Below are 22,482 nucleotides of genomic sequence, written 5' to 3'. Positions count from 1 at the left end.
GGGGCTCCCCGCGCCAACGCCTCCACATCTTCCAACCACGGTGTAAGCTCCTCCCTCGTCAGAGCTTGGCGCTGTCCTAGCGCTTGAGCGCCCCGGCGGGCAGCTGGGAGTGGGCCCGGCTCTCAGCCATTGGTCGCGCGGCCCCTGAGGGCGGAGGGACGCTGTAGAGCCCTGGCACAGTCAGCCGGGTGCCCACTCCCACTGCGCCCGCCGCCCGTGCGCTCTGATCGCACACCGCGTCCCTCGCGGTGCATTCCCTGGGACCGCTGTGCAGGCGCGCATCGCCAAGGCAGGGCCGCCGCCCCACCCCAACGCCAGAGTCCAGATCCGCATGTCAGTGAGCCCGGGCACAGGAGTGGGGAACTGAGACGTATGGGGTGAGGAGCAAAGGCAGAGGGCTCGCCCCCAGAGAGGGTCGCCGGACGCCCCGCCTAGGGCGGCAGTGGGATCCCTTAGCTTCAGGATTCTTCATCCCGGACTCTCCTGGACTACCTCCTTGCTGTGGAACACCTCCGAGAATCTTTCCTTCTCGTAGCTGGACGCATCCGTAGGGTCCTGAAACAGGCCCTGCAGCCCAGCTCTCAGGGTCTTAGGGACACTTAGCGAGCTACAACTGGATCCACCTGGGGCCCGGCAGGCAATGCCCTTGACCCCGGGATAATCTGCCCGGTTTCCTGCACAAGGAGTCAGGAAAGTCTGCCCTCCAGTCTGCCGCTGCTAAGGTTGATTCCCCTGCCGACAGTGTACACTTCGTAAAACGTTTCTGGTGCCTTTTGTGTGTGTGTTGCGGTGTGTGAGAGCTTTTCTTTATTTCTAGGGTCATCTGTTCCTTTCTGGGGAGTCGCTACGCGCACCTTGACGGCTGGCATTGCTCTGTGCTGTATTCCCTTGAGTCGTCTCTCTTGTCTTCGGGTGGCTGCAAATCCGGATAAGTTTTTCCCAGCGCTAAACACTTGGGTTCCCGGGCGGAGCTTTCTTCTGGGTAAGTAACGCACCCTCAATCCTTCGCTTTCCCAGGATGCGAGACTGCCTGCAGCCCTGTGCCTCCCAGGCGAGAGAAAGGTTCTCGCATTATGGGCAAATGTTTGAATCCCCGTTAAGACGGAATAATAAGCAATGTGCCTCCTCCTGGGAACAGAGAGACACGTTCATTCTCAGGAACGTCTTGTTGAGACCAGGACTATGCCTGTGAGCTTTGCGTGGCCAGATGTCTGGTCCCGCGGGCTCACTCGGATTTGGCGTCAGGTTCCAAAGACTGGGTCTGTTTCTTAATGCCCTTCATTTTCTCTGCCGGTTTATTTTCCTGGGGAGAACGTTGTGCTGAAGCACTTCAATTCGGTGGGTCTTGTTTAGAGGCTAGATGGTTAGAGAAGGTAAAAGCCATCGTATTGGACAAGGCTCCCCTTGCAGGTACCCAGAGCAGGAGAATAGGCAGCCACCGACCGACTCTGTCCTGAGTTCCACCCAGGAATCCCTCCAAAGGATGTTTATTCTAGGGTGCTTTTCGCTTTCTATTCCTCTGATTCATTGTTCAGACAACGGAAAAGAGGCAAGATTGTTGTCTTTTCTTAAACTATTTGCTGTTTGTGCTATCCTGCCGCCCAATATTAAAGAGTATACGTAATTGTCTTAGTTGGCCAACTAGACTATAAATAAGATTACTTTGTGATCTAGCCCATGGTAGGTCTTAAATATCGGGCTGTAGCTGAATGTGCTTCGTTTTTGCTGGAAAAGCTTCTTGCTCCCACCTACCACATACACACAATGTGCAGCCTTTAGCAAAAGAAAGTTGAGGTGCTTGTGGGTCAAGTTGCCTGGTGGGACTACAACCTGATCACCTTGAAATGCTGGGCAAAGTGGAGACAGAGGAAGGCTTGCTGGCTCCACTGATACTCTGGGGCCACTGAGCTCCAGGAAGTGGGTAGGGTATTCCATTTTGTATTCTGATTTTGGGGGCGGGGGACTTATTTCTCATCTTTATTCCCCTTCAAAATGCAAAGTGCTTTGAAAAGCAGCTCAGAGCACATTTGTGGCTGTCACTGAAGAAGCTTGGTCTAAGGTAAGATGGATTCTGCTCCCCTTTGCTCTTGGTCAGTTTAGCTTACCACGTTTACTAGATGTTTGTGAGATGCACAAGTGTGTCTGATGTTGAGATAACAGCCATGCTCTTGTGCATGCCACCAGTGGATTCTTCCACAGGCTTTCTGACTTCTTCTTCCTGTCTTCCTTTATCCTACTTAATGAGAGAGATGAGCGATGGCAGGATGATTTGTCACCATGATTAATTGCATGAGTGAGGCACTGAGTAACCTTGGGGTTATCATTCATTATAAGGGTGAAAGATGAGCATCCATCTCAGGTAAAAGTTCTCTCATTCATCCTCTGTTTCCAGCAGGATCAATTTGGAGTTCATTTGATAATAGTTCTATACTCACTCTTCCCTGCACTTACATTTTACTATTCTTATTTTATATAGTGATTTTTACATTTAATGTATTATCAGAAAGAAATGGCAAGAGTGGATCATATTGTATTACACATTACTATATTAATGTAAGGTATCATAGACCCAAATTTTGTTAACTTTTATCATTACTCATAATGAAAGCTAAAGGAAAAATAACAGAGCCTTTTGGTTAGTTCATAGACTAGAAAATTCAACAAAGGTGCTCAAGCTGTAAGTACATGAATAGGCAGGACTCCTCTCAGACAATATGTGCTTGTAAAGGACCCAGAGAGGCTTAGGTGAAGTCCTGGACAAGCATATATGGCACGTCCTTAATTTAAATTCAAGAAGTGTATCTGGGCATTCACTGGCCATTCTGGGATGGCATGGTGCAGAGCCAAAGTCTGTGGTCCTAAGTTCTGATTCTAATTTTTGAGATGTGACCACAGCATACAGCATTCTGAGGCCAACTGTCTCCTGACACCAGAATTTCTTCTTCAAGCGTTCCCTAGGGATGTGACCATGCTCATGGTCACAATTTGAATCCAGTTTATCATTTAACCAAGTTTGGCAGTGAGACGTGAGAGAGAGAAAGAGAGATTGACCAGTTTCTAACATTCAAGAAACCATATCTACATTAACAGCATCTCTGGTTTGAAATGGTACAGACCAGCCCAAAACAGTATGAGTATGGCAGAGCTCTGAATTCTTATCAAGAACTGAACATGTCATTATGCCATTGACAGACCCAAGGTCTTAACTGTGAATTTCCTGTCTATTGTCTCACATTAAGATATAAATTCAGTCTAGGTTAAAGTATGATTGTAGAGATAGTTGTTTGATATTGATAGTTTTGTAAACAATAATGAAAGGTTCTGATAAATATCAGCCTATGATAACTACTACAGAGATCACTCAAAGAAAGTAAGAGACTGAGTTCAGCTTCTGATGGGAAACAAAAGAAGAAGTAGCTATAATCCCTAATTTTAAATTCAGAAATACAGGATGATGCCCACAGTAGACCACTAACTCTGTTATATTCACATTGTGAGCTACTCTTCCATTTACTTTACAAGCATACTCTTCCATTTCTTCCTTAGCTATTATCAATGATTAACCAGATACAATCTCAGATTTGTTAGTCACTAACAAAACACCCACAATTGGTCATGAGGATGTATGTGCAGATCTTACTCTGTATCTCAAAGCTTGATTTTTTTTGCTACAAATAAATTATTTATAAAACATAGGGAAAGTTCATGCATATTCTGAGTACTTACCATTCTGAGTAACTATGATTTTATACAGGATCACTTATTCATTCAGTAAATATTCTTTTGCTTGTAAAAAATAGAATATGGGCTGTCTCTCCAAGAAGCTTCAAGTTTCTTTCTTATTTCATTCATTCATGCAACTGTCTAGCAAATATTCATTGATCATGCACAGGTATGCTTTGTGGGTAGCAAGGTAAGTAAAATATTGGTCCTTTCATTTGGGGGTTTACAGTCCATTAAAATCCTAGCACAAACATGGTATACTGAAATACATAAATGTTTATGGGGAGAATGTAGAACATAGCTTGAGAATACAGAGGAGGAAGCCAAAAATTTGCATGGAGAAAGTAGGTGGAGATTATGAGATTAAATGTTAAGTGCTGAAAAATTAATTGGGAAATTCTGAGCAGTTTGGTATGCCTGGAACATCTTTCTTAGATGTAATGGAGGTAATTATATTGGAAAAGGAGCCTAGGACATATACTACAAGACATATAATATAGGACAAATTATGTCTTTTTAGATTTCTTAGTCAAGGTGGTGTATAAAACATGTGCACAAGGAAATAGTCTTTTCCAGACACAGCAGGGGAGACACACATGACCTCACAGACACTGTGACAGCATTCACAAGGCCTGCACAGCTCAGGCCAGACAAAATCACAGCACAAACATGGGATGTGGGCACGAAGTCCCACCCCTCGCCATGAAGTATTTGCAAAGAATAGCTTCTGGGAGAGGGAAAATCCATTTTCTTCAACTCAGTGACACTGGGCATCTCAACCACACGCCAGGGCAGACCCCATGGCTGGGAGCATTTGGCCAAGACAAAACAAACTCTGTATTGTTTAGTGTTTTTTTTTTTTAATTTAATTCTTTTAAAGAGAAAGAATATAATGTGGGATGAGCTGTGGAGGTGGACCTGGGAGGAGTTAGGGGATGGGAAAGAATATAATAAAAATATACTGTATGAAATTATCAAAGAATAAATAAGAAAGGAAAATAAATGTGCACCGACTGTATGCACATGATACTTTATCCTTTCCTGTGTGTATTACATAATTAATTACTTTTATTGAATGAATATTGAAAAGTATTGCTTTTCTGAAGCAAAAGCAGTAGTCTTCACCCTAATTTCTATGATGGGCTGCTTTTTAATGTGAAGCTACTTTTCATATCATTATCACCTGCCACCTATTCCCCTAGAAACCATTTGTCCCTGTGGAAGATTTTTCTTGTACTCTAGCACATTTCAGCTCAAGAGGGAATATATTTTTGGCTCTATTTACTTGTAGATTGTTGTACTAACTATTAATATACAAAGTCTTAGTGAACATATTATACATTCAATGTGTGTACCTGCTACTCAGATTAGGCTTCTTAGCAGTCACATTCTTTGAGACCCATGATAAAATCTACTGTCACTGTAGACTGAGATTTTGTATTAGTCATCACAAGGTGGATCACATGGCAGTAACAAAACCCACAATGAGTGTTTACCCACTGTTAATGTTAAGTGCCAATGGCATCAGCAAGGGCTAAAAGCAGTTGCTGTGGTGATTCGGGGACTCTTTCACAGTCACTGCCACAGAGAAAAGGGATATGGCAACTCTTGCTCTGGTCACATGTTTCCTGTCACGATGCATCATGGTTTCTACATTTCATTAGCTCTAAGCAGGTGATATGATGGCCACCCTACATTCAGACAGAGTGCGAACACTACAACAGACGCAGAAGGAGGAGAGCTGGAGCATTTCTTCCCTGGCGACTCCAGGTCTGAAAGGATCTCTCTCTCCCACCCTCAGCCCCCTGAAGAAAATAAATATGATGAATGTAGAACTTAAAGACACAGGGATGTAGATATGAATTCCAACTCTGCCTCTGAGTGCATGAGTGACTTGTAGCATCATTTTATAAAAGGTAAAAAGTTAATAATAACTGCCTTGAAGAGTCATAAAGATGGAAAGACACATATGAACAGTCTCCCCCTCTCTCTCCCTCTCCCTGTACTTCTCCCCCTTTCTTTCTCCCAGAACTTCCCACAGCTAGCATCCATGTGGTGCTGCTGGTTTTCCCACTGGCTTGCCTGGCTCTTCTTTCCCCTAGAGACATCCAGGGTTTCCCTCCCTTTTCCCATCACGCTCTGAAGATTGCCCTTCCGCACATCCCCTGCCTCTTTCTTCTACTTCATAGCATTCCTCTTCATGGCATACCTCTCTACATGCCAGCTCACAGCACGGAAATAAGAAAGAACAAAGAACAGATAATTGGGGTTAAATGTGTGCCTCTGACCAAGACTATTTTACAAATAGGTAAGGCAATGAGCTTGTAGAAAGGATAATTCATTAGTTCCTCTCTCACACCGTATTTGTTTATATTTTAGAAAAAATGTATAACCATTTTGCATAGGTCACCTATGGAATCATCTGTTTTCTGCAAATAATTCTCAGTTATTTTTCAATTCTGCCTTCTTAGATGTCGAAGTTGAAGTACATGTTAGGGGAACTGAGCCAGCACTTGTTTTTTGCTTCGGTATTGCATTTGGCAGAGTCTGGTCTTGAGTTATTATCTAAAATGACAACAAGCTGCCGAGGGCCCGAGTTCCTCCGACACTCTATAGATAGCCTGGCATATCTTTTATTTTGTTCAGTGGTACAGGAATATGTTGATATTCTTTGCAAGCCAGACCTTTGAGCTCACTCTGTGGGATGCAGGGGGTGGGGGTAAATACACTAAGTTCTACTACCCTGTTCTCACACAAAGGATGAGCAGAGTCTCAGAAGTCCCATATGGGAACACACTTCCCTAGTGAAAAGCACAGCATCCTGTATTCCCTGCTATTGTAGTCTACATAGGGATCCAGGTAAGAGAGTATCTGTCCCCTTGTAGGGATGGTGGCATTTGCAATCTACATCTCAAATCCAACTTGTCTAGTCTTCATCATTTCACAGTATCTTTCTGCACCCCTGTGTTATCAGTGATGAATGGAAAGCCCACTTCTCAAATCAATGCTCCCAAGTATTTAATTTACAGCAGTGTTTGGAATTGACTAAATTCAGTTCATAAATCATTTACTGGCTCCTCATTCCAAAGAATTCTGAGCCTGGACTGTAGAAGACATTGTAGGATGATGTTTGTTTGGCCTCCTACCTCTCTGGGGAACTCATCCAAACCTGGATGATCCAGGAGATGCTCACTACTTAGGGATTGTGAGAAGCATGAGTGCTTTCATCTGTGAAACTTGCTGTTTGCAGCCTGTGTGTTTTCTTTGGCTGCCTAGGTAACGGCTCTATTTCTGTCTAGTTTATCTACTACTGTTATTTCCCAGGTCTCTACTTTGAACCTGGACCTTGGTAGCAATTGTGGGCTCTCCACAAGTCTCTCAGAGTCTGCCTGCTCTGTAGGACTAGGATGCTTCCATAGTGATGTGTTTGCCTGGGTATTTAAACTATAGAAGGGATATATGTGGCTGCCTCTGAAGATGATGGATGATGACAGAGGGACATGCCTGGATTACTTGATCCAGGGGACCCACGGGACATTCATTTCAATGGATAGTAATGGCAGTGAATTCATGAGTAAGGCTCACTGGTTTCTGGTTCCCATACACAATCCTTTTTACCAGGGACCATCCTGCAATTGTTTATCGTGACCACCTGTGAGATAGGGGGACATCATGGTAGCAGCAAAGAGTTGAACTTTTTGATGCTCATTGAAGCTTCATGCTGCCACCCTTGTATTTCTCTAGAAGTGTCTAACATTTGAGCTGAACTTCAGCTTATTATTCTAAACGTATTTTCTTGAAATCTTTCCAAAAATTCATGAAAACTTGCAAGAGTCCTAACAGTGAACACCCATATATCCTTAGATTAGAGCAACTAGTTGTTAACACATTGACACATTTGTTTTACTATATTTCTATTCGTATGTACATGTGTGCACCTTTGTGTTACTTGAAGGTTTCTTGCTAATGTGGCTAGCTATTTCAATATAATATTTCCTAAGAATACTTATTTCTTACATGTCATTTGGAAATTAATTATTTATGTAATCTAACATATAGTCTTTATGTTTGAGCCATCTTATATGTTTAGTCCAGGCTGGCCTTGAACCTATGATCCTCTACAAAGTGTGGGGAATACAGATATGTTCCACTGTTTTGGATCCTTAATGTCCCTTATAACAAAGCTTTTTTTTTATTTTAATTTATCTAAGATCCATCAAGAACTCTGCATTGCATTAAGGGGGATAAGTGTTGAAATCTGGGTCTTTCTCTCATTGCTCTCAGTATTCAGATGGCATAAATCATGTCATATGACCAAAACTGAATGCTTTCAAAACTTAGCCGGTGCAAGCTAGCAATTACTAAGCATTATTCTTCTTAAATACCCACTTTTTTCTACAAAAAGCTTCATCACGCTTTGAGTGTCTGCCATTGAGGACTGAAAGAATGAGGCATTTATTTGGCAAAATTCATCTGTAAGTGTTACACTAAATACTTGGCTAATATCCAGATAATATGTGCAATTTGCATAATCAACTAAGTTCTACTTGTATCTGCATTACAAGAGATGATGGTTCATTAATTCAAGCAAATGTTATAGCTAGGTTTTAAATGTGTTTAAGTCAGAGACTCTCTGAGCTGGGATTCTTGTAGAGAAATGCAAGATACATAGCATTTATACACCATTGTGATGCTTTAATACACTGTCCGATGCTTCACTTCAAACAAACGCAGGGTATTTGTAAAGACAGAGATATGAAAAGAACCTGGTTAACTATTTTGTCAATGCTGAAGCTCTCTCTAGACAAGCTATGAAATCACCTGCTTTTCAATTTGTGCTTACGTGTATGATTTTATGGATCAATTACAGTTTTCAGTCTGCAATGTATTGTTGTGAGCGAACTTGAAAATTGGATATATTAGATAATTTGCATTCCTTTCTCTCTGTGCCTCAATTATCAAGATATTTTAAGTGGATATAAATTTGAGATCTTGGTTAGAATAAATAAACAAGTGGCCATACATTCTGTATGTTGGAAACACATACATGCTCACTTACACACACACATGTGCACGCGCGCGCGCGCGCGCACACACACACACACACACACACAAATAATAATAAATATTTATAGGACCTCATATAAACAGAAACATAATCTTTAGATATCTTATCTAGGATGTCTATGAGAAATATAGGGAAATGGAGTGAAGAATGGAAGGAAACGGGATTGAGATCACAATAAGGCATAAACTGTAAAACACATCTGTGTGTCTAAGGAGGGGTCAGTGACAGAAAGTAAAAAGGGAGGGTAGCAGGGGCAGGAAGTGAGTGGTGACAACTCACACTTTCTTGTTCTCCACAGCCTACAGCTGCCCCCTTCTGAGGAGTCTGCATAGACTTAGGGGGGACTTGACCAGCGACTGTGGAAGCATTAATTTCCCAAGCTCTCCCTGTTCCCTTAGAGCAGTCGAGGGGACACACAGAGGCTTCTGAAGCTGAAGGATATCTGGCATTGGTATGTAAAGAATTTAAAAGGTATTTCCATCTCAGAGATTTATGATAATTACAAACTTTATTAGAACAATTTTTTCTAGATATTACACTAGATCAGGAAATGTTCCAAGCATACTTTTACTGGAAAAACATACGTTGAGTAAAAATTATTTTACAGTTGTGGTTACCTACACAAGACCTGCACAGGCTGGGAATGCGATCTCTAGGCCTAACCCTTAACTAAGGAGCTATTGGTGGTTACTACCTGCTGACAGACAGTCATTATTCTTGGAGGATGTGGCCCCTGGTAGGTTTCCCATGATGCAGTGAGTGACCTCATACTCAAGCACTAATTAATCGGACTTAGCAGACCAGCACTAACTGAATTTCATGGGTTATCAAGAGGAAAAAGAAGACATGAAGTGGGTAGGGAGCATGTTGGTGGAAATACTGGGGGAGGTGGGGAAAGATGGGGGTGGAGAGTATATATTATTGTATACATAAATTTATCCTCGAAGAATAAAAATTACTATAAAATTATTTTAATTGAAGAGATAAAATGGAACATAATAAGAAAGAATAGAACCTCCTTTGCCTCTACCACAGCATGGCTTAATGTGAATGCTTAAAAACACATTCAGATTATATAAAAGTATGGAAGACGTTTTTGTACACTAATTCTATGGTTTAAACAATCCTAGCAATTTTAAGGATAAAAATTATTTTTTCTGAACACAACCAAAAAACTGGAAATGGTCAGAATTGGGTATGAGGAGAAAGGAGAACAGAACCCCTCATTAAAACTGGAGTAACATTTTGAAAGGCATCTTGAGTTTGACTGTTCTCCCCCAGATTTGTTACAGCTTTGCCTGTGATCAGTCATTACTTCCCTGCTGGCTCTTTCTGTAAATGATCCTGTTAGCATGGCCTTTCCTCCCCGTCCCAAAAGTGACTTCAATCCTCCACTACTTCTTAACCAGTCGTGTCTCATCTGACCTTGAAGTCACGGCTTTTGTCGTCTTGACATAGTCAGGTCACCCATGCGTGGTCGGCCCACTCACAAGTGTGGGGGTTTTCTTCTTGGCCTTTTCCCCAACACCATGGAAGAATCATAAAAATGCTATGCCTGGCACTACCTCTGTGATGGCCCTATTTTTTTTAAAAATCTAGGCAGTTGCCTAGTTAAATCACCTATCCATCTTATTCCAAGATTCTAGTATTTGGGAATGAATATTTTGCCAAGTATAAAATTTTAGGTAAAAAAGATTTAGGTATAAAATCTTTTCAGAAGCATAAATATGCTAAAAAAATTATTAGGAGTAACAGTTTAACTTTCTCCTCTAAAACACTATTATATAAATGCAAAGGACTTAAATCATTTTTGAGAATGTATAAGATAGAAAGTTAGACTATATTCCCTTTGCAATGCTTTCATGTTTTTATAACATCTCTGAGTCAATTCTGCTTTGCATATCAAAAAAGTGTATTTGTGATAGTATATCTTAAATGAATAATTAATTTCTAAAATAATTAGGATAAAATCCATTGTCTAACAAAGCAGTATTGATCTTATTTTTCATTCATTTATTTAATAACATTTATTGTTGTTGTTGTTGTTAGTGTGTGTATGTGTGTGTGTGTGTGTGTGTGTGTGTGTGTGTGTGTGTGTGTGTGTGTGGTTGTGAGTATTTGCACATGAGTGCAGTGCCTGAGGAGGCCGAAAGTGTTAGCTCCCCTGGAAATGGAGATTCAGATGGTTGTGAGCCACCTGACATGGGTGCTGGGAGCCAAATTCAGATCCTCAACAGGAGCGGTACATGCTCTTAACGGCTGAGCCATCTCTCTAGCCTCATATTTGTTTGCTTGTTCATTCATTCATTCATTCATTTCTGAGTAAACATTGGACTGAGTCTGAAAATACCTTGAGTAGATAAGAGATTTGGCTGAGAGGGAGACACTGAAGATGGATTGGATCCACAGTTGCCCTGGAACTGATTTGAAAAACAAATCACTGACATGGAGCTTTCACTTTCATGTTGCAAAAGTGCAATAAGGAAGTTTTCTGATCATTCATTTAAATTGAGAGAGCAGAGGACCATGCATTTTAACTTTCCATTATACTCTATCTAGTAGGGATCCATGAATTCCAGTGCACTGTGCAGAACTTCCAATCCTTCTGCTAAGGGGTCTTTCTAGCTCAGCGGTTCTCAACCTTCCTAATGCTGTGACCCTTTAATACAGTTCCTCATGTTGTGGTGACCCCAACCATAAATTTTTTTTCATTCTACTTCATAACTGTACTTTTGCTACTGTTATGAATCACAACATAAACACTTTTGGAGATAGAGGGTTGCCAAAGAAGTCACAACCCTCAGGTTGAGAATCACTTTTCTAGCTCACTGGCTGATAGCCTCTGGATGCAATCTATTTTCTTAGCTGGGTTTTGATTTTTATTCGACAGATACAATGAATTATGATGAGCGTTCATGCAGAATTCTGCTCTCCTAGTGTTCTGATAAGTAAGAACACTTCTCAAGTGGGAAAATAGTGGCTAGCTGAATAAGCTTTGAATAAGCATAGTTCATTAGTTATAAACCTTACTTAGATGACTGCAAGCCTAGGTTTGTGCTTACCATTGAATGCAAATAAGGATTTTCATTTGAAGAGAGTGGTGGGGAGAATTATGGTCAGCACCAGTCTTCTCTTTCATTTCACACGACCTAAGGCCAAGGCAAAGAGAAAGCATTAGAGAGAAGCTAATTACACAAAGCATGAAGGAATGGCTGAAAGGCAAGGTCTTATATAATACACCCTTCTTTCTAATAGGCCAAAGATGGCTTTGCTCAGATGGAGTAGAATCTCTTCTGGATCCTGGCAGTAGTAGTTCCTAAGTGTCCCAGAGAAAAATAACCGATACGTCACCAAAAACAATCAACTGCGTTACAGTATTTAATCTTCCATCTGTGCAGGAGTATGCCACTCATGTGAGAACCTTATCACACAGCTCTAAATTCCTAATGCCTGTGGGGGGGATCACTTTTTGGTATGGCACAGCAGGACTTGGTACTGCTGAGATGTTGACATACCTTCATTTATCTTAATAGCTAGGTGATGGTTTAAGGAGCGGCCGCAAGGATACAAAGTAGCTTGTCTCTGTTTTCCACAACAAAACTTTAAACACTTCTTACCCACATAGGAACTTGAACAATGTCTTCAGAGGCCAGCGTTCCTGTACTACAATGGAGGTTGGCCGACAGGCTGAGTTTCATAAATTGCTGTGTTAGAATTTGGGGCCTTGTCATATCTCTGCTCATGCGCCATGTCTCCTCCACATACCTCACGGTATGTGGTGTGAGAGAACTCTGAGGTGAGGACTGGCCAATTCTTCTCTTCAGAAGGGATGGAGGGATCAAAGTGCACACTACAGTTCTGTTCTTTCAAACGGTCACAGTCCCATGGGCGTGGAGGTGTATGCCAGCTCTCAGGAACTAAGGCAGGGGATTTGTAAGTTCAAAGCTAGCCTGGGCAGCAGAGTGAGACTCTATCTAAAAAGATAAAGAGAAAATTTGAACTTAGACTCTTTATAACCTCCTCATGGAAAAAAAGGATCCACTGCCTATGAGAGGCTGGGTATGGTGCCAAATTAGTAAACAAACTTGTCTTATGTGTGCTGTCTCACCAACCCCCAGATCACTGAGCTCATGGAGAGCATGGCAAGCCCCACCTCGCTCAATTTCATAGGTCACTACCTTTGGTATGGTTCTTCCCAGGACAAATTTTTATTCCAAGAAAGAAAGAGAGACTTGGCTGGCCATGAACTGTCTTGGTTGCCTCAATCAATCAATCAATCAATCAATCAATAAATAAATAAATAAATATCTGCTGTCTGAGAATGGCTCTGAAAAAAAAAATCAAAACCTTTCCCCCAAGACAGGTCATGGCCATGCATTTAAGACGAAGCCACCCTCTTCTCTGCCTTAGCCTCATCTGTGAGAAAGAGTGGGAAGAGCCATCCCGAAACACTCTCCTGTGATTTCTTTGCCACAGTGCCACCTGTCACAGCATTAAACAAGGACGGGTTTGGTGATCACCAGCATTATACACCAACCAGTGGATAAAACATTCGCCAGACAGAAAGAGCATCGGCCAGTTTTTCCAAACTCCAAGAAGGAAATGAGAATTGATGTTACCAAATTAAAATCATCTCCAGCAATGCATATCCCCAATTGTTTCAGAGTAGAACAGTCAGATCAAATTTGGACTGCTGTCATTTTGCATTAAGAGGCAATCTGGAAATGATACTCAATTTGTAAAATTAGGGAGACGGCCTTCAACGCAGAAGATATTTCACTGTGAAATTGAATACGCTTTTATTTTCTACCATTATCCGCAGGCCACATTGGAGACCCACAGCTTCTTAGTATTTTCTGTGAACTGTTCCACAGACAGCTGAGGCTTCCAGGGCAGAAGATGACCTTCGGGAAGAACAAAGGTCCTCTCGGGACAGTTACCCTGAAAAGAGAGACCTTGGTCAGAACAGCAATCTGTAGACATGTGTCAGCCTTGCCTCTGACATTCTGGTACCACAGTAACATTGCCTGGGCATCCAGCGTTAGAAAACGATACTCATCTGAGTGGCAGAAAAAACAGCTTGAGAAAGGCCAGTCAATTCTGGCTAAACTTGTGACCTTATGTTAGATCTGTGATGCTGGCAGAGACCTCAAAACACCACTTGTCTTTCTAGGCCTGTAGAAGGAACCCCCCACTTACTAATGTTTTAACTGGGAAGGTCTCCCCCTACCCCAGGGCGATTATAGGAACAGAAAAATCTTACCATAGGCCTACCTGGAGTAGTAGGAAGACAGTCACTGTGGCACAAGCAGGAAATTGATCTCTCAAGACTAGCTGTGCGTCGGGTATATGGGCACAGTCCTTTCATCCCAGCACTCATGAGGCTGAGGCAGAAGGATGAAAAGTCTGAGGCCACCCTGAGACACACAAGACCCTGCCCCCAAACAAAACAAACTCAAGCTGTAGGCTTGCTCAAGGTGGCCAGCAGCCAGGAGCTAGTGACCCAAGTCTAGTCATTTGACTTTTCCATCCACTGTTGAGGAAACCAAGAATACAACGTAAGCATAGTTCTAGTTATTTCTCTCTCACTGTCTAGCTACATGCCCTGAGTAAACCTCAGTATCTTTGCACCCCAGTTTCTCATCTGCAAAGCGGGTGCTATCCCTGTCCTACTTTCCCCAGAAAGGGTTTTGAGGAACAGAGGGTGCCCGGTCCTTATCTTCTTTGCTCATTCCAGAAGAGCAATGCAGGCCTTACTACCGGAGCAACAGAAGGATGAAGCTGGGATTTACTGTCTACCTATAACTCTGGCTCTTGTCGAATCAGCTAACGTCTGTGCATCTCCTCTTTCCCCGGCTGCACTGTGGCTGGGCCGGGACATCTGGGGTACTTCTCTGCTTTAGCCTCTCAGGCTTCTATACTAATTCCCCCTTCTTGCATCACGCTGCCTCTGAGACCCCTTAACTTCACTCCCCAGAAATGAACGTCTGGATCATGTGAGTGCTGTAAAAAGGCTGGATGTTGCCAAACCAGGGTGACACATTTGTACTCCCACTGCGATTCCTTTTATCATTTTTACTTTTTAAAGACTGTTAGGAGCCTGCAGCAGCCTAATAGAATTAAAAACACCAGGCAAAACAGAATGTGAAGTGGGAGTCTAATTATTTTAGGAACTAGTAAGACATGGTTGCTAGCCCACATCGAGGCACTCAGCAAGACTCATTACTCTGTGTAAAACTTGACAGAGACAACCCTTGCTGAGGTGTCCCCAATCCAGGGATCATCAGTCACAGCAGCAGGTGCCATCCACTTAAAGCTTCCGTCACTTAGATTTGGAGAAGAGAGTGGGGGGTGGGCGTTCTCAGATGAAATGTTGGGCAGTGTTTTAGGAGGGAAAGCCAGGGACACAATGGGTGTCACCCTGTCACCGTTTTACCACACTGAAGTAAGAGGTAGAAACTTAATAGGAAAATAGTCTCATACCAGAAGGAGCTGGGAAGAGACTCTTAAAATGGACCTGAAGAAAGTTTTAGAATTTTCTACCTGGAGATATTCTTTATTAAGGCTATGTCTCTCACAAAGTGAAGAACTTTCTTTGCACCAGAATAACAGGAAAGCACTCTATTTCCATACCCCTTAGAAACACACACACACACCACAGAGCCCATTTAATGTTTCTCTTATGTACATGTGTTTAGGGCTAAACACTTGGAATTGGACAACTCGGGGTGCTCAACCATGCAGAAGACTCATATCTCTCTCTCTCTCTCTCTCTCTCTCTCTCTCTCTCTCTCTCTCTCTCTCTCTCTCTCTCAGCAGCCATGGATTGCCTGTATCTCTTCAGCTAGGGGTGGGATCTTATGGGATTTCCTCACTCACATTGGCAAGTCAACTGGTGCCGTCATTGTGCAAGTCTTGTTCAGATGACCACATTGTTGGGATTTCGAGGGCGCAACTCCCCCGTCACACAACGAAGACACTGTCTCACAGCAAATGTTTCTACTCCCTCCTTTGCGATGTTCTTGAACCCAAAGTATAGGGGTTTCACAGTAGAAGTAACAACTACGACCATGTACACCATGACATACATGAATTCTCTGAATTTTGATAAGTTTTTGGATCTCTGTCATAGCCTCCAAACAAAATATTCTTAAGAAAACCCTATGCCTGATTCCTTGCACTATAACCACAGCTAGCATACTTCTTATCTACCTTATGAATTAATTCACTCTAAGGATTCCAGTCTCCTTCAGAGTTTCAGTCAGTTAATAGTCATGGAAGCATGATACTGAAAATGTCTTTCTGTGAAAGTTAGGGTTCAGGTGGGAGAGTAAGGAATGGTGAGTAATTTGAGTCTCACACTGAAATCTCTTGCTAGCAAACGCTATACTGTCTCCATCATTTAGAGGGAACCCGACATTAAGAAAAGAAAACACATAAGAATGAACCCTGATCGCATGGCAATAAAATTTTATTAATAAATCAAAACATTAGACAAAAGGCAAACATTGGGACCTGTGTTGGTCAAGAGTTGGCTGTATGTAGCCTGTGCAGAATGGATTTTTGTGAAGGAGGGAGTTTTGGATCTGAACTTTGGTTCCCATCTCAAAGCATCCACTTGCAGTATCTGCTATAATCACAGTGAGACACATCAAATGTATAATTTTCTTTTTTACTTCCTTTTTAGTTCCTTGGAGGAGCCTGGCACCGAGGATACTGTGAAGGGAAAGTTGAAGCTCATTTCTGCATCTCATTTATAATAAAAAGACATAAACATTATTTGTCTTTCAGGAAATTATATCATTCTTTTTCCTCCCTGGTGGGTTTAATAATTAAGCCTCACTGAAAGAAAAACTAAAAAGCTCAACAACAGATGTGTTATTTCCTGACAAGTGCACTGAGCTGTGTCTTTGTTTTTTGTTTTTTTTTTTTACAGTCTCTGTGGACAACTGATCCCTGATGCTGCCTTTGTTTAAAGACCAAGACATTTTGTTGTGCTGCTATTCCAGCCTGTGATTTCTGCTGCTGTCGTCATGAAAAAGCAAAGCCAATTTCAGCAGTCTTAAGCCCAGTGTGAAACTTTTGTGTGCATCTACTCACACCACGCCACACCTGCCATTTGTAGAGATGTCTGGGGCTGGCCCTTCCTCTGGATTTGCAGGAAGTGTGGACAATGGAACTTTTCTGGAGCTGTTCCCCACGTCGCTATCCACATCGGTAGACCCGTCCTCGGGCCACCTCTCCAATGTCTACATCTATGTGTCCATATTCCTCAGCCTCCTGGCCTTCCTGCTTCTGCTGTTAATCATTGCTCTCCAGAGGCTGAAAAATATCATCTCCTCCAGTTCCTCCTACCCGGAGTACCCAAGTGATGCTGGGAGCTCGTTCACCAATTTGGAAGTCTGTAGTATCTCCTCTCAGAGGTCTACTTTTTCAAACCTCTCATCGTGAAGAAAATGGAAGGATAGGCTGAGTGAGCACAGTTTTGGTTTCTCCATGCAGAAGGAACTGCTTCCTGACAGAAATGACTGTTCGGGTTGACCTGTGTTCCGCTTTCATTTTTTATTTCTTTTCTGCTCAGGATGTGTTCCGTTTATGAGAGGAGGAGCCAGCGCTGACAGAAACGTAGGTAAAGGTTGAAGTGTGGGATTCTGCCCGAAGTTCTTGGCCAACATGGAGGCTGGTCAGCTCTGTGCTGGACGCCACGGACTCAGCTGAGGACTTCTGGGGATGCTAGTTAGAAGCTCTTCTACACTGCCTCTTCCAAAGCCCTAGGACTAACTGAGCCAGCAGAAATATAAACAAAAAAGGGGAGACTATTCAGAAGATATTTTCTGTATTTAAAAGATAAAGCAGAGACGGTATATGAGAGAGAGAGGGAGGGGAAGAGAGAGAAAGAACTTAGATTTAACATATAAAGTTTCCAAATGGAGGTTAAAATAGGCTAAATGTTTTTCTTGAGTTTCACCTTAGCAAATGTCACAGATGATGAGAAGAAGTCATTTGGGAACGCTCTGGGGGAGCTGGAAGCTTCAACAGCACAGGGAAAGTGTGTCGTGTTGCGGTTTGCACTGCTTTTCTGCTCCTGGGTTTTCTCTTGGCTTCTTTTGCAGCTATCACGCTCTCCGGCTATGGAATCCTTTGTGACAGTTGCTGTTGCCATTACTAAATGAAGCACGGAAGAGGTGCCGTTCATTTTTAGTTCCTCACTATCGTTTCCATCCAGTAGGAATTAAACGTAGAGAAATATTTGTTCGGTTGTATTTTATAGAGTAATACTCTTAGAGACTGTGTGATCCTTCACTGCATCTGTCTTTAAAGCTTTACTGCAGAACAACATTGTCTCTAGGGAGGCAGGTGTTGGCTCACCCTAGTTTGTAAATCTTGGGGACTATATTGCTGATATTTGTGTCACACTCCATGAACGTGATGTGTCTCTGATAACTTGTTTATGTTGACAAAATGCTCTGCACTGGGTTTCTATGGGTGAGAGTTTATGCTAAAAGCTGCAGACATTGCAGTTGGGTCGCTGCAGATACTTCTGGGCTGCTGGAAGCTACTATACTGAAGCCAACCACGGGTGTCCCTGAGATGAGGCACAGCTGTGAGCACAAGCATGGCGTGTGCAGGGAATCGAGCAAAGCCAATTATAGCTTCTTATGGATAAGAATTTAAACTCAATTTTTAAAATAAATGGTTCACAGGCTGAACACTGAGCTGGGTAAACCCTGGGTGCCAATATACTAGTCTTTCTTGGGCAAACCAGTTATCCTCTGTTCAAAAATTTAATAATCTTAAACACTGTAACTTTAACGCATCCCTTGGATGAACTGTACAGTCAGAACTCCCCAGGGACAGGAATGGGAGAAAGAGTTCAATATTTTATGGGCCCTGCCTGACAGCTGGGGCATGTGGAGGTCTGGAAACTGGAAAGGAAGATCAAAAGCTGCTTCCTTCTTTTTACCCCACAATCAAATCAGGACATACTTAGCTACTTACATATCAAAACCATCCACAGACACCACTGGACCAGGACAGATGCTGCCCTAAAATGCTGTCACTGGAAGTGTGACTCAATGCACAGTAGAGTCTTGGAGAAGTTCTGCATTTGGGTGGTTATTGCCATTCTCTGAGTTTCTGTGGGCACATGTACACATGTAACTGTATAGACACAGTGTGTACACACAAATACATGTGTGTCTGCACATATTTCCAGGGGAAAGTTGTGTGACAGCTATCAGGGTTACGGAAGCATCTGTAATGTCACTGCTACTCTTGATTATTCTTGTGCTATTTTGGTTCTGAGGTTATTGGGTAAAGAGATCTTAATAAATAAAAAGACAGACATCTCATACGACAGACAACCTCGTTAGGTCTTGTCCTGGGGAGGGAACTTTCTATCTTTTTCTACTGGAATAGATTCAAAGACTCCAGGCAGGAAAACTACTTAAGTCAAATTCCCTCTCCTCTGCAGGTGCACTCCCCCAGCCACATGATTTCTGCTCCCCATGATAACTGGAATAATTACCAGCAAGACGCAAAGATAGAAAATAGGAGTCACCACTAAACACTGTACACATTGAGATGAGTTGGTCTTGTTGAAAAGGTTCAGAGAGACTGGAAAGCAGGTCTATGAATAAAGAGGTGGGGTTTGTTGAAAACCCGACTTCTTGTTTTGTTCAGCGGCTTACTCTCCCTAGAGAAGACATCTCACCTAAGAGTTCTAAGTATATCTATAGAATCAATAGCCACATAACATTCATATACTAAATTCCTATGGGGGCTGGAGAGATGGCTCAGTGGATAAGAGAGCTGGCTGCTTTTCCAGAGGACCTGGGTTCAAGTCCTAGCACCCATGATAGGTGGATCACAACTACCTGTAATTCCAGCTCCAGGGGATCTGACGCTGTCTTCTGGCCTCAGACACTCACACACACACAGCACACACATGTACATTCTATATAGTGTATCTATGGAATGTGTGGACCTGTTTTGATGCATATCAACACTGCTTTCCTCTAATGAATCAACGATGTATGACCTAGTACCAGCCTCTCCTCATCACTCCCTCTTGGCAGTGGGAGAGTCTCAGATTGGCCTAATGAGGAAAATCACTCCACAAGAATGCTTGGAAATTCTATAAGTTCCTACAAAATCAAGCATCTAAAAGTCACAGAAGGCCCCAGGTGCTGAGGAGGAGGAGGACGGGGAGGAAAGTCTCTCTTCTCCACAAGCCCCAGGAGTAAGGCAGTGAATATGGCTCACATATACTTAGGAAGAGAACTTTGCTTTCAGGCACTGCCCACCTAACTTCAGTGTCTCCAGTCTGAGTGCTGGCCCACCTGCCACCCACTCCCAGACCTACTTCAACCTCCTCTCCGGCTGGAGTATGGAATCCAGGCCACCCTCCTAAGCATGGGGGGGGGAGGCTATTGTGATGGGTTTGGAAGGGAAGAAGTGAGCAAGGTCCTCTCTCTCTCATCAAATCCCTTTGTTCCTACAACTCTGCCTTCACAAGACGAAGCATTGTAGCAGGCTAGAGGACTGAAGGGGTTTATGTGATGAGACAAAAAGAAAATGTACATTGTATACCAAGACACTCCCACAGCCTACAGGAGAATCACACAATGGCAGGACAGTCTAATCTTCAAAGACAAACACCAGTTTCGGTTGATGTCCTGCCTTGATATCAGCTTCCCACTTGTCACCAGCGCCAGGTCCCACCTCCCCATTCTCCATTACCCTTGGGGGTTCATCTCCATCAGTCCAATGCACAGCACCTCAGCCTAAAGGCTGAGTATCAAAGACAGATTGCTCCATCTTGTTTGTGGAAAGACTAAGACACCACCTCAATGCTTAAAGCCCTCTCAGCTCAACTTAACCCAGCCTTCCATGGCAAACAGAAGTTCTATCCCCCTCGTGGATCCTTCCATTTCAAATACATGCCCAAGCCACTAACACTCTATGAAACATTTCCTGTTCATATTGATTTTATTTTATTGTGTTTCTGACCATTCTTCTGATGGCAGAGACCTCATCAAACCACCCCAAATGTAGGGTTTTCTTTTTCTTAGCTGGAGTCCACACTCTGTAGGAGGTATGTCATCCTGAACACTGTAAGAAATGGTTAGCAAGCATTTATGAAATACGAATGCATCCTTTGGTGCTGGATGGAGCAGGCAGGCTCCTGCTCTCCTGAAACATGAAATCTAGTGAAGCAAGTACTCAGAACAACATGAAAAAGAAATATATACAGTTGTAGTGTCCATGAGTGCAATTGAGAAAAAGCATTTGTGAAGTGACAGACCCTAAGGAAAATTCACATAGGAAAGTACTTGAAGGCTGTCAGAAAGAGTCTCTAAAAAGAGAAGAGAATACACAAAATTCCTATTGTAGGGAGAGCCGTGGCCCTTGCAAGCACAACAGTTAGTCCTGGAGTCTGAGATGTGATATTTGGGAGGTGGGCAGGTCAGGTCAAGCAGGTGCTCATAAGTTTCATAATTGAATTTATGTTTAAGAAAGATTACTCCAATTTCTTTGTGGAAAAGAGACCAAAGATGGACAAAAAGTCCTAGTCAGATGCATTCTGGGTGGGATACAGGAGTGGGTGGAGAGTTGTTCTGTCTGCTACAAATATCTGCTCGTCTGCTAGCCATGGAGACAGCCTGAGCTAAGAGTGAGTTTCTCACACAACCCATCCCTCCTACACTAATTGTTTCCAATCCTACCCCCCCATACACACACACACACACACACACACACACACACACACACACACACACACCTTCTTAGACTCCCCCCTCCTCTCCCAACTTGTCCCCAGTTGGCCCTTATTTAAAGTCTTTCAATCATTTCAGTCCACATGGCAACTCTTACTCCAATATTTTTAACATGTTGTATGACTAATACTCCCAACAAAACTCTAATGCCACAGTAAAGTTGCAGCATTAAAAATCTTTGCAAAACCCCATTTCTAAACAAGCCATTGTTCTTTGTACCCTAGAAAGCCCACCCCTTATGATTCCAGCCTCCTATAGCTCAATAATATTTTGAGATGTGCTCTCCTTGGTTATCTGCTTGCCCTGTTAATTAATGCTAACCTTCTTAGAATGTGGGATCAATCTATATGAGCATTTACTTAAATCTCTAAGCGTCAGGTATTCCCTCTGTGACCTCAGGCAACCTGTCCTGAAGTCCCAGGTCTTGACAACATTAAGAAGTAATAATGTCTCTAAATGCTGTGCAGATTCAGAGAGAGCCATATGTGAACTGACACCCCACTGTTTAGTACATGGTAATATATGCATGTGTCAAGCCAACATCACTTTGAACATTTGGCTTTGGGGGTTCAAATCTTCCCACTGTTTCTTCCTACCACCCACTATCTGTTTTTTTCCACCTAATTCCTCTCTCCTTCTTCTTTCCTTTGTACACCTAACCTAACCTTTCACATGCTGAACCTTGTGGCCTGCTGTCGTCTTCCAGCTTTAGCCTATCACCAGTCTCCCCCATGGCTCCAGCATAGATCTATGGGGAAAGACAGAGAGAGGGTTTCCTGCAGCCCTTTCTCCCAAGGGGTCCACCCACTTCTTCAGCCTATCCCCTTCCCATGGACCATAGGTGATGCTCATGGCTCTCGTGAAAGCAGAATGGGTGAGGAAGCATCCAAGCTTGCAGGCTTTTGTTGAGTG

General features: G+C 42.8%; 1 protein-coding gene across 5 annotated transcripts; it reads left to right on the top strand.

Moving 5' to 3' along the window:
• The first annotated feature begins 84 nt into the window (after positions 1–84).
• Sertm1 (serine rich and transmembrane domain containing 1) lies at positions 85–19,152 on the top strand. 5 transcript variants are annotated; one of them, XM_028873376.2, is made up of 4 exons: positions 85–333; positions 818–982; positions 9,090–9,242; positions 16,728–19,152. In XM_028873376.2, the coding sequence occupies exon 4, from the start codon at positions 16,919–16,921 to the stop codon at positions 17,240–17,242; it is 324 nt and encodes a 107-aa protein (XP_028729209.1). In that variant the 5' UTR covers positions 85–333; positions 818–982; positions 9,090–9,242; positions 16,728–16,918; the 3' UTR covers positions 17,243–19,152. The 5 variants fall into 5 exon arrangements, with proteins under 5 accessions (XP_028729209.1, XP_028729208.1, XP_028729204.1 ...); XM_028873375.2 differs by having other exon boundaries at positions 9,090–9,262; XM_028873371.2 differs by lacking the exon at positions 9,090–9,242.
• Positions 19,153–22,482: the final 3,330 nt, after the last annotated feature.

The sequence above is a fragment of the Peromyscus leucopus genome, chromosome 6, assembly GCF_004664715.2.
Source record: "Peromyscus leucopus breed LL Stock chromosome 6, UCI_PerLeu_2.1, whole genome shotgun sequence".
NCBI lineage: Eukaryota > Metazoa > Chordata > Mammalia > Rodentia > Cricetidae > Peromyscus > Peromyscus leucopus.
Note: the sequence above shows the minus strand (reverse complement) of the source record. Positions and strands in the feature narration are given on the sequence as shown.